The sequence below is a fragment of the Mizuhopecten yessoensis genome, unplaced genomic scaffold (assembly GCF_002113885.1).
Source record: "Mizuhopecten yessoensis strain PY_sf001 unplaced genomic scaffold, ASM211388v2 scaffold4819, whole genome shotgun sequence".
Classification (NCBI taxonomy): Eukaryota; Metazoa; Mollusca; class Bivalvia; order Pectinida; family Pectinidae; genus Mizuhopecten; species Mizuhopecten yessoensis.
Window position 1 is genome coordinate 959280 of NW_018405737.1, and position 13727 is coordinate 973006.

The window sequence follows — 13727 nt, forward strand, 5'->3', positions numbered from 1 at the left end:
TTTTGTTGACCTTTGTCCATGGAAGGTCCCTGCAAAATTTCATTGAAATTGGTTCAGGGGTTTTGGAGAAGAAGTCGAAAATGTAAATTGTTTACGGACGCACGACGGACGACGGACGACGACGGACAAAAGGCGATCGCAATAGGTCACTTGAGACTTTGTCTCAGGTGACCTAAAAAACCAGTGTGCACCACCACTATAAACTTACCAGTGTGACCCACCACTATACTTACCAGTGACCCACCACTATACTTACCAGTGTGACCCACCACTAAAAACTTACCAGTGTGACCCACCAATATACTTACCAGTATGACCCTCCACTATAAACTTACCAATGTAACCCTCCACTATAAACTTACCAATGTAACCCACCACTATAAACTTACCGGTGTGACCCACCACTATAAACTTACCAGTGTGACCCACCACTATAAACTTACCAGTGTGACCCACCACTATAAACTTACCAATTTAACCCACCACTATAAACTTACTAGTGTGACCCACCACTATAAACTTACCAGTGTGGCCTACCAATATAATTACCAGTGTGACCCTCCACTATAAACTTACCAGTGTGACCCTCCACTATAAACTTAAACAATGTAAACCTCCACTATAAACTTACCTATGTAACCCTCCACTGTAAACTTACCAATGTAACCCTCCACTATGAACTTACCAGTGTGACCCACCACTATAAACTTACCAATGTAACCCCCCACTATAAACTTGCCAGTGTGACCCACCACTATAAACTTAACAATGTAACCCTCCACTATAAACTTACCTATGTAACCCTCCACTGGAAACTTACCAATGTAACCCTCCTCTATGAACTTACCAGTGTGACCCACCACTATAAACTAACCAATGTAACCCACCACTATAAACTTGCCAGTGTGACCCACCACTATAAACTTACCAATGTAACCCACAACTATAAACTTACCAGTGTGACCCACCACTATACTTACCAGTGTGACCCACCACTATGAACTTACCAATGTAACCCTCCACTATAAACTTACCAGTGTAACCATCCACTATAAACTTACCAGTGTGCCCCACCACTATACTTACCAGTGTGACCCACCACTATGAACTTACCAATGTAACCCTCCACTATAAACTTACCAATGTAACCCTCCACTATAAACTTACCAGTGAGACCCTCCACTATAAATTTACCAGTGTGAACCACCACTATAAACTTACCAATGTAACCCTCCACTATAAACTTACCAGTGTGACCCACCACTATAAACTAACCAATGTAACCCACCACTATAAACTTACCAGTGTGACCCACCACTATAAACTTAACAATGTAACCCTCCACTATAAACTTACCAGTGTGACCCACCACTATAAACTTACCAATGTGACCCTCCACTATAAACTTACCAGTGTGGCCCTCTACTATAAACTTACCAGTGAGACCCACCACTATAAACTTACCAGTGAGACCCACCACTATAAACTTACCAGTGAGACCCACCACTATAAACTTACCAGTGTGACCCTCTACTATAAACTTACCAGTGTGGCCCACCACTATAAACTTAACAATGTGACCCACCACTATAAACTTACCAGTGTGACCCTCTACTATAAACTTACAAGTGTGGCCCTCTACTATACACTTACCAGTGAGACCCACCACCATAAACTTACTAGTGGGGCCCTCTACTATAAGCTTACCAGTGTGGCCCACCGCTATAAACGTAACAATGTGGCCCACCACTATAAATGTACCAATGTGACCCACCACTATAAACGTAAAAATGTGACCCACCACTATAAGCTTACCAGTCTGACCCTCTACTATACACTTACCAGTGAGACCCACCACCATAAAATTACTAGTGTGGCCCTCTACTATAAACTTACCATTGTGGCCCACCACTATAAACTTACCAGTGTGGCCCTCTACTATAAACTTACCAGTGTGGCCCACCACTATAAACGTAACAATGTGACCCACCACTATAAACTTACCAGTCTGACCCTCTACTATAAACTTACCAGTGTGGCCCTCTACTATAAACTTACCAGTGAGACCCCTACTATAAACTTACCACTGAGACCCTCTACTATAAACTTACCAGTGAGATCCACCACTATAAACTTACCAGTGTGGCCCTCTACTATAAACTTACCAGTGTGGCACTTTACTATTAACTTACCAGTGTGGCCCTTTACTATTAACTTACCAGTGTGCCCCTCTACTATACACTCACCAGTGAGACCCACCACTATAAACTTTCCAGTGTGACCCTCCACTATAAACTTACCAGCTGTTTGGCCCATTAGCATAAACTTACCAGCTATATGGCCCATTACTTTAAACTTACCAGTGTGACCCTCCACTATAAACTTACCAGTGAGACCCACCACTATAAACTTACCAGTGTGACCCTCTATTATAAACTTACCAGTGAGACCCTCTACTATAAACTTACCAGTGAGCCCCTCTACTATAAACTTACCAGAGTGACCCACCACTATACTTACCAGTGTGACCCACCACTATAAACTTACCAGTGTGACCCTCCACTATAAACTTACCAGCTGTTTGGCCCATTAGCATAAACTTACCAGCTATGTGGCCCATTACTTTAAACTTACCAGTGTGACCCTCCACTATAAACTTACCAGCTGTTTGGCCCATTAGCATAAACTTACCAGCTGTGTGGCCCATTACTTTAAACTTACCAGTGAGACCCACCACTATAAATTTACCAATGTAACCCACCACTATAAACTTACCAATGCAAACCTCCACTATTAACTTACCAGTGTGACCCACCACTTCAAACTTACCAGTGTGACCTACCACTATAAACTTACCAGTGTGACCCACCACTACTAACTAACCAGTGGGACCCAAAAGTGTAAACTTATAGTCCACTATAATGTAGCATCAGGTAGACATCATATTTATAAGGACCAAATGTCAATATTCTGTTGTAATCAAGACATCTGTGCATTGATCTATATGGTTTATACACAGTGCTAGTGTTTTGCTGGTGCATGACTGAGTATACATGTACCATCTCTTCTGTGAATGTCTATTGATAAAACAGGGAATGTGCATCATCAGGACACTCACATTTAGCTGGTTCAGACTGTCGCAATATCTCCAGCCCCTACACGTCCATCAAATGTTATCATGTTGTCCACCTAATACACTGCGAACACTGTTTATAGTTCCTGTCCTCGTCTTTCTTTGCTCTTGTGTTCAGTTTAGGCAATAGTGACATTAACCACGAAACCTACTCTAGTACTGAACAGAAACTTAAAGAATATCTATGCAAATTTTTGTTAACCGACATTCTGGTGACCTGATCGGGCTATAATGGGAAGGTAACTTAATCCTTTATCTGTGTCAGTGCACGCTTTATATAGAGACTAGTGGTCCGCATCATGAATGAAACATCTTTAAGTTGAGGAAAATCTCAAGCAAAACAAACTCTGAATGGAAATCTTAAAGATGTGGAAGAGGGTATAAATCATTGATCATAACCACTGATTTACCATGGAAATCAACTAGAGGAACGCACAGATGTTTTATGCTTAAATTCTCCCAGTACGTCAGTTCATCTGAACTGGTTACAAATACTTCTCAGGTTTTTTTCGCTGTGTGAATCTATTTTTAACTTAGTGTGAATTTCTTTTACAACTTTTTAAAGCCCTGCTGTTATATTTATCTTCTTTCTAGCAAACGATGAAAAAAGTTCTTGTGTGAATCAACACATGACCCAGTTCGAAATAATGTGTTTTAAAGAAGAAAAAAAAATTCCAACTTGAACATTGTATACATAAAAGTGTAAATGACTTCAACTCAGCCCTTCAACAGATCCTATCACACTACCTGTGTTTCAGAGATCTATCATGACCCAAGCATATTTTGTGTGTTTTCTGTGAGTTCTATCATGACTCTAGGACATATTGTCTATGTTCCTAAGAGATGTATCAAGATTTTAATATGACGACTTTGCTTCTTGAGAGATCTATTGTTGCCCTATATATAGCTTAGCCTTGCCTGTATTTATGAGAGATTTATTCTGACTCTAGTATATTGTCTGACTCTACTGACAGATCTATCCTGACTCTAGTATATTGTCTGACTCTACTGACAGATTTATCCTGACTCTAGTATAATACATGTGTCTCCTGAGAGATCGAAACCAAATCTAGCATATTGTCTGTGACTCTCCAGTGACAGATCTATCCTGACTCTAGTATATTTTGTGTGACTCTCAAGTGACAGATCTATCCTGACTCTAGTATATTGTCTATATCTCCTGAAAGATCTATCATGACTCTAGTACATATATATAGTGCATATGAGGGATCGATCCTGTTATTACATATCTCCTGAGAAAGCTATCCTGACTCTAGTATATTGCCTGTGTCACCTGACAGATCTATCCTGACTCTAGTATATTGTCTGTGTCTCCTTGGAGATCTATCCTGACTCTAGTATATTGTCTGTGTTTTCTTGGAGATCTATCCCGACTCTAGTTTATTGTCTGTGTCTCCTTGGAGGTCTATCCTGACTCTAGTATATTGTCTGTGTCACCTGACAGATCTATCCTGACTCTGGTACATTGTCTGTGTCTCCTGACAGATCTACCCTGACTCTAGTATATTGTCTGTGTCTCCTTGGAGATCTATTTTGACTCTAGTATATTGTCTGTGTCACCTGACAGATCTATCCTGACTCTAGTATATTGTCTGTGTTTTCTTGGAGATCTATACTGACTCTAGTATATTGTCTGTGTCACCTGACAGATCTATCCTGACTTGAGTATATTGTCTGTGTCACGTGACAGATCTATCCTGACTCTTGTATATTGTCTGTGTCTCCTTGGATATCTATCCTGACTCTAGTGCATTGTCTGTGTCTCCTGACGGATCTATCCTGACTCTAGTATATTGTCTGTGTCTCCTTGGAGATCTATCCTGACTCTAGTATATTGCCTATGTCTCCTTGAGATCTATCCTGACTCTAGTATATTGTCTGTGACTCTCCAGTGACAGATCTATCCTGACTCTAGTATATTGTCTGTGTTTTCTTGGAGATCTATACTGACTCTAGTATATTGTCTGTGACTCTCCAGTGAGAGATCTATCCTGACTCTAGTATATTGTCTGTGTCTCCTGACAGATCTATCCTGACTCTAGTATATTGTCTGTGTCACCTTGGAGATCTATCCTGACTCTAGTATATTGTCTGTGTCACCTGACAGATCTATCCTGACTCTAGTACATTGTCTGTGTCTCCTGACAGATATATCCTGACTCTAGTATATTGTCTGTGTCTCCTGACAGATCTATCCTGACTCTAGTGCATTGTCTGTGTCTCCTGACAGATCTATCCTGACTCTAGTGCATTGTCTGTGTCTCCTGACAGATCTATCCTGACTCTGTATATTGTCTGTGTCTCCTTGGAGATCTATCCTGACTCTAGTATATTGTCTGTGACTCTCCAGTGACAGATCTATCCTGACTCTAGTATATTGCCTATGTCTCCTTGAGATCTATCCTGACTCTAGTATATTGTCTGTGTCTCCTTGGATATCTATCCTGACTCTAGTACATTGTCTGTGTCTACTGACAGATCTATCCTGACTCTAGTATATTGTCTGTGACTCTCCAGTGAAAGATCTATCCTGACTCTAGTATATTGCCTATGTCTCCTTGGAGATCTATCCTGACTTTAGTATATTGTCTGTGTCTCCTGACAGATCTATCCTGACTCTAGTAAATTGTCTGTGTCTCCTTGGAGATCTATCCTGACTTTAGTATATTGTCGGTGTCTGCTGACAGATCTATCCTGACTCTAGTATATTGTCTGTGTCACCTGACAGATCTATCCTGACTCTAGTATATTGTCTGTGTCAACTTGGAGATCTATCCTGACTCTAGTATATTGTCTGTGTCTTCTTGGAGATCTATCCTGACTCTAGTATATTGTCTGTGACTCTCCAGTGACCGATCTATCCTGACTCTAGTATATTGACTATGTCTCCTTGGAGATCTATCCTGTCTTTAGTATATTGTCTGTGTCTCCTGACAGATCTATCCTGACTCTAGTAAATTGTCTGTGTCTCCTTGGAGATCTACCCTGACTCTAGTATATTGTCTGTGTTTCCTTGGAGATCTATCCTGACTCTAGCATATTGCCTGTGTCTTCTTGGAGATCTATCCTGACTCTAGTATATTGTCTTTGTCTCCTTGGAGATCTATCCTGACTATAGTATATTGTCTGTGTCTCCTTGGAGATCTATCCTGACTCTAGTATATTGTCCGTGACTCTCCAGTGACAGATCTATCCTGACTCTAGTATATTGCCTATGTCTCCTTGGAGATCTATCCTGACTTTAGTATATTGTCTGTGTCTCCTGACAGATCTATCCTGACTCTAGTATATTGTCTGTGTCTCCTTGAGATCTATCCTGACTTTACTACATTGTCTGTGCCTCCTGAGAGATCTATCCTGACTCTAGTACATTGTCTGTGCCTCCTGACAGATCTATCCTGACTTTAGTATATTGTCTGTGTCTCCTGACAGATCAATCCTGACTTTAGTACACTGTCTGTGTCTCCTGACAGATTTATCCTGACTTTAGTATATTGTCTGTGTCTCCTTGGAGATCTATCCTGACTCTAGTACATTGTCTGTGCCTCCTGACAGATCTATCCTGACTCTTGTATATTGTCTGTGCCTCCTGAGAGATCTATCCTGACTCTAGTATATTGTCTGTGTCACCTGACAGATCTATCATGACTCTAGTATATTGTGTGTTTCCTGAGAGATATATTTTGACTGTAGTATATTACATGTGTCTCCTCGGAGACCAATCCTGACTCTACTATACTGTATGTGCCTCCTGAAAGACCATTACTGACTCTACTATTTATTCTGCACCTCCTGAGAAATCTATCCTGACTCTTGTATATTGTCTGTGCCTCCTGAGAGATCTATCTTGACTCTAGTTTATTGTCTGTGTCTCCTGACAGATCTATCCTGACTTAAGTACATTGTCTGTGTATACTGACAGATCTATCCTGACTCTAGTATATTGTCTGTGTCACCTGAGAGATCTATCCTGACTCTAGTATATTGTCTGTGTCTCCTGACAGATCTATCCTGACTCTTGTATATTGTCTGTGCCTCCTGACAGATCTATCCTGACTCTTGTATATTGTCTGTGTCTCCTGACAGATCTATCCTGACTCTAGTACATTGTCTGCACCTCCTGAGAGATCTATCCTGACTCTAGTACATTGTCTGTGTCTCCTGACAGACCTATCCTGACTTTAGTACATTGTCTGTGCCTCCTGACAGATCTATCCTGACTTTAGTACATTGTCTGTGCCTCCTGACAGATCTATCCTGACTCTTGTATATTGTCTGTGTCTCCTGACAGATATATCCTGACTCTAGTACATTGTCTGTGTCTCCTGACAGATCTATCCTGACTCTTGTATATTGTCTGTGCCTCCTGACAGATCTATCCTGACTTTAGTACATTGTCTGTGTCTCCTGATAGATCTATCCTGACTCTAGTACATTGTCTGTGCCTCCTGAGAGATCTATCCTGACTTTAGTATATTGTCTTTGTCTCCTGACAGATCTATTCTGACTCTAGTATATTGTCTGTGTCACCTGAAAGATCTATCATGACTTTAGTATATTGTCTGTGTCTCCTGAAAGATCTATCCTGACTCTAGTACATTGTCTGTGCCTCCTGGGAGATCTATCCTGACTTTAGTATATTGTCTGTGTCTCCTGACAGATCTATCCTGACTCTAGTACATTACAGGATTTAAGTAGGAATCGTATCAGGAATTCAGAAGGATTTCACCTGCCAATAAAACATACTTAGAGCTGGGGAATGGAGATGGTTTGTTTGCATGTCCATTGCCATTGGGATTGTATATTGTGGATACACCTTTTCAGAGATCCCATGACCTGACACCAATATAACTGGAAAAGGGCCAGCACCAATCAGAAGAATTTTAATGCATATAGTGTACCTCCAAATGTGCTTAAGAGTGTACTAGTTTGTACTCTTGAATCGATCAATAGTAAAAATAAAGCACCTGCTTTTAAACACTGCTTTTTCATACAACAGGATGATAGCAGGTATTAGCAAATATTCAGAACATCATAAAACAGATTCAATCACAACAGGCGAAGGAGCAATACGTTGTTCTTGTAGTTCATTAGAACAGTGTCCACAGGTTTCGCCCCTACAGTGGGCTTCTTCAGGACAAAATTATAGGATATTTCTACCCCTGAAGTACTAAAAATGTGGGCACATACAATTGTTCTACATATATATATGTATAGTGACATCATTAACAATGGGAGAAATTGTAACATCATAAACAATAGGTTTTAATATTGTGACGTCATCAATAGTTAGTATAAGATAGATAACTCTGTTAAGCCAATATTAATACATATCTAAAAGGACATCAATAAAAATGTTGTCTAGCGGGACATAATAATAGTTAAGAGAATGCAAACTCTTTTAAAACTTAAATAGCAAATATTCAGTATACATTATGTAGCTTGTCAGCACCACTTTATTTTGGACTTGTGTGTGTGTGGGGGGGGGGGGGGGGGGGGTTTGCTTAACCCTAGAAAGTCCTTCTAGACAGATGCAGCTCGACATGGGTGATAAGCCTATATATCATACATAGACTTATAGTCAGAAAACAGATAATAAAACATTTACCAATAGCAATAGATGAGTGTGTAGCAGACCAGAACCCGGACTCACAGTACCTGGAAACAACCAGCAGAATTACCTACAGAACTACAACAACTGTACATACATGCATGATAACGTACTTGAGACCAAAGTGAACGTAAACTTCCAATTTCTTCTTCTTTAATATTTTATCATCCATCTGACCTAATATGATAATTACAAGTATTTTGATTTTTGTTTGGTTGACTATGCATAGAGATGTGAAGTTATTGAAGTTTTAAAAGTGAATCTATTATACAAGTGCTGTCAATAAAAGCCTGCACCCAGTGATTTTTCACTGGATGCAATTAAAAAGATTGATAGCCTCCCCAGAAAAGATCTATGGTAGCAGAGTACAGAAGAAATGGCCTGATCCTAAAAATAAAGGGCATGTCTATTTTAAATTTAGATAAACAAAATTAACATCGATAGTGGATTCATCCTGCACAAGAGGCACAAATATAAATATATGTTTTTATTATACCTCTACTTTATTTACTCTATATAAAAGTAATTGATTAAAACGAATATATCCCCACTTTTGCCTGACTGTGTTTTAGTCCTGTGTGTTAGTCTAGGAACTAAAACAAACCTACACTCGGGTGTTTCCCCCGAGCCAATCAGGCGAGAGGTGGGCGGAGCTTGTTACTGAACTCGGAAGCAACGCGCGAGGTGGGCGGAGCTTGCTACCGAACTCGGAAGCAATTGGCTCCATTGCTATCAAAATGGTAGTTGGGACGTGAAGCTATACAGCTTATGGTTTACAAATAGTTTCTAGTTAAAACTATCTCTCCAGTGTGTATCGGTATAAGGAAACGGTTAAAGTATGGGGTTGAGGCATATAGCAAGTTTCTGGTACGTGTCCCTTGACCATGGCTGCCTATTTCCCGAGGCGAAGCCGAGGGAAATAGACCTCATGGTCTCGGGACACCAGAAACTTGCTATATCCCTCAACCCCATACTTTAACTGTATAATAAACTAAAATTTTGGATACATTTATTTTAGAAGAATGATTTTTTTTCCAAAAAGTGTTTTCCCCAGATTTGGGACTTGTGAAAACCATGGTTACCACATCAAAAAAAAATCAAACAAATGCAAAAACCCATGATTTTTAACCCAAAATTTGACCCACACTAGTAGTAATTATTTTCTTAAAACCAAGTGTCTTAAATTAAATATCTTGCCTACTCAGTAACAGAAATACTCATGTTTCAGCATAGGACATTCAACTGGATTTTTCACAATATTTACACATGTGCTGTTACAAAAAATAGACTACATGAAAGCTACATGCTAGCTTTTGTTGTGTAGACACAGATTTTAATCTCATTGAAATATTGCATCAATTTACAAAGATTTTTTATTTTTATACACATAAAATCAAACAGCAATAATCCTGTAAAAATATCTATACTTTGAACCTCAGAATGTGTTTCTGAACACTTAAAAAGTAACATTCTTCTAAGTGAGGTCTCAGGTTCTCGCTCCAAATGAATAAGGTGACACCCCCCTCCCTTGCCCCCTCCTCCTGATACCCTCTCCACATGCCTGCGACACTCAGCAAGCCTCCCACTTTCCCAGAAATCACCTTCTACATTAAATTTTGTAACTGGAGATGGAAAAATGCACAGGCAGACCGGGCTCAGAACCTGGGACCCTCCAAACTCTCCAAAAGTAAAACATGGTAAATGTTTGATGTTAGGTCTTCATGCGTTGTGTTGGAAATGTTTGTGCTTTGAAAACCTCTAATGTTGCATTCTATACTGCTGCCACCACGGGTTCTGGGCACACTAGTATGGTGAGGTTACAGTGTACTATTCTATTATAGTATACCATATATACACATCATATTACAGTGTCCAGCACCCGTGTGGCTGCCACCTGATGTCAGGTTTCGATGTCTTCTTCTCAAATGGATTGTACTCTCAGCAGAATGTTGAGTGCCCGGTAGGAGAACAGCTAAAATTTAGTTACACTTAAAAATTTAAAAGTCTTTTAAAACATTCAGAAATGGTTGAGGATCCAGAGTCCGTACAGATCCTGTGATAAGATCGTATGTCAGAAACTGTCGTTTGATGGCAACTCTGGCAAAGGCAGGGGGATTGAATTCCATGCTCGTATTGTTGCTGGGATGAAGGATAACTTGTAGGCATCAACCCTGATGCTAATTTGCCGGATTTTATTGGCATGGGATCAACATGCATGTCCAGCTGCTGGTGTTGACCTTCAGGAGATGGTGTTTTGGTGTGTGTTTACATGTCGGGGGGGAGGGGGATGTAATAGATTCATTCTTTCCCCTAGCCATAGTCCAGTGGAATTCTCTACCTCCTGGACATAATTATCTTTCCTACTATCGATTCTTTCAAGGCGGCTGTTAGTGCCGTCAGCTTTGCCTAAACCCTAGTAAGCCACCCGTTTTTAACTGCAAATATTTTATCTTTTAACCTGCAACGTAACTGTCTACAAATTCATAACCACATAAAAATGTATCACTACCACTTGCTTGAACTTACTTACTTTACAACTGCCAGTCCAGTAGCCCTGTACGTATTAGAACACAGTTTTTAACAACCTCCACTGACACGTACGCTGTACAGAGTACTAGAAAGAAGGCGTTGAAGTATTAACAGATAGATACTATGTAGATAGATAGGTGACAGATACGTTTGTGTAGGTATTTATACCTTAAGGGTGTATTTGTCTGGTTCCGGGTGTCTGTTAGATCGAGGATGGCCAAGGACAAGGGTCCATTGTGGCATGATGGTGTATGATTTTGTAGTATCATTTTGGCAGGTTATATAGGCTATGTATGTTAAATTCATTTCGAGCATTTGTTGTTGATTTTGTGTTTACTGTATTCTATCAAATTAAAATGGGTTGTTACCATGTCATCACAGCCCCAGACACAGTAGACTACGGGAAAATAAAAATATGCCTTACCTTCAGAATAGAATCTACTCGCATTACATTCCAAACAAAGCTGGTTGTAACTGGATGCGTATACCTGTATACATACATTTGTAGTTGGCTGGTATACATCAGCAGACCCAAGCATTGACATCGAATATCGGAAAAAACTGATGAATGTCTTCTAATGTGCAGCCAACTGAAGCTACGCCTGTGGTATATATCTATGTCCAACGTTAACGCTCGCATGTGGTGACAGGTGTGTTTACTTTCAGTTTACTGTGTTTAGAGATTAGGGACAGAGTAACATACGGAATATTGTTACGGATAGAAGACAAAATAGAAACCAATCTCATGGTTACTTGGTACAACCTAAAAATGCTTCTTATTGAAAAACCAAAAGGCTCTGAGATATGTTATTTAGCCAGTAGGTACATTGAATGGGGTGTTATCAATTAAAGTAATCATAAATGACAATAATAATAATAATAATAATATACAGCATTTATATAGCGCCCTATATAATTTGTAAAATTACTCTAAGGCGCTTTACAACATATGGATAATAGTAATGGTTATAATTGTGAAAACAAACAACAAAGGCTTGCAATCACTTTCATACATTTAACAAGCAATGTGCACATAATTGAACAAATAAAAGGGTGGTATTTACATGACGTCTTTGCAAAGATTCTAAAATGCAGACGTGAAGAGGTGAGTTTTTATGTCCCTCTTGAACTTGGCCAGGGTATTCGACTTCCTAATAGCAGATGGTAAGCTATTCCACAACGTAGCCGAAACCCTCCCAAAGCATCTGTTTCCGTAGGTCACAGTACGAGATTTTGGGACACACAACAAAGATTCTGACTCCGACCGCAGTGATCTTGACGGCTGATACAGGGTAACAAGTTCCTGTAGGTACTGAGGAGCTGTTCCATTCAGTGCCTTGTATGTGTATACCAGAATTTTGTACTGCGACCTGTATCGTACAGGTAACCAGTGCAACGAATAAAGCCAGGGACGTATAGCTCTATATACTGTCCCTGGAGTAACTAGCCGTGCTGCAGTGTTCTGAACCCTCTGCAGACGACTAGTTAGTTTGTCAGATATACCACAGAGCAGGGCGTTACCATAATCCAACCGAGAGGTAACAAGTGAATGCACCAAAATCTTGCATGCATCTGCAGTTAGAAACTGCCGAATACAGCCGATGTTCCTGATCTGGTAGTAACAGGATTTGGCAATAGCGTTCACTTGTTTCTCCATGTTCAGAGAACTGTCAAAGTATACCCCTAGGTTTTTAACAGCTGGAACAGTCTCAATAGTTCTGGCACCAACCTTGAGCTGGAGAGCCATTGTTTGCTGACACTTTGGGGAAAAGACGATTAGTTCCGTCTTTTCCTGATTAAGTTTAAGCATGTTGGCGTTCATCCAGATACTGATATCTGTCAGACAAGCTTCCAGACTTTCTGAGACTGTATTCCAACTGTCCTGTGGTTTTATGACCATGTAAATTTGTGTGTCATCAGCATAGCAATGATAGCGAAGGCTATGGCGACGACAAATCTCTCCAATCGGTTTGGAGTACATACAATATTTTCGTGGTCCTAACACCGACCCTTGAGGAACCCCGAAATCTAGTACTTTGTCATGTGAGGTGGCAGATCCGATGGCAACACACTGTCGTCGTTCACTCAGGTATGACTGTATCCAGCATAGTGCGGTATCAGTCACTCCATAAGAGTATTCCAGACGTTTATAAAGTATGCCATGGTCGATGACGTCAAATGCAGCTGACAAGTCCAGCATGACAAGCACCGCTCTGCACTTGTTATCCAATGCAGAAGCTATATCACTATGTACACGTAGGAGGGCCGTCTCAGTAGAGTGTCCCATGCGGTAGGCCGATTGCATGTTGTCATGGAGACTGTTTGCATGGAGATGAACCTCTAAACGCCGGGACACAACCTTCTCCAAGATCTTAGACAGAAAAGGCAGATTTGAAACTGGGCGGTAGTTTTTCAACTCCTCCTTGTCCATTC

General features: G+C 40.3%; 1 protein-coding gene across 4 annotated transcripts in view; it reads right to left on the minus strand.

Moving 5' to 3' along the window:
* The window catches only part of LOC110449778 (allantoicase-like), a 43605-nt gene extending 31636 nt beyond the window's left edge, over window positions 1-11969 (minus strand). The window contains exon 1 of one of the 4 annotated variants that reach the window (XM_021496853.1): window positions 11795-11969. In XM_021496853.1, coding sequence (XP_021352528.1) covers window positions 11795-11839 — 45 coding nt within the window. In that variant the 5' untranslated portion in view covers window positions 11840-11969. The other 3 variants (XM_021496854.1, XM_021496856.1, XM_021496857.1) reach the window with 3 other exon arrangements.
* Window positions 11970-13727: the final 1758 nt, after the last annotated feature.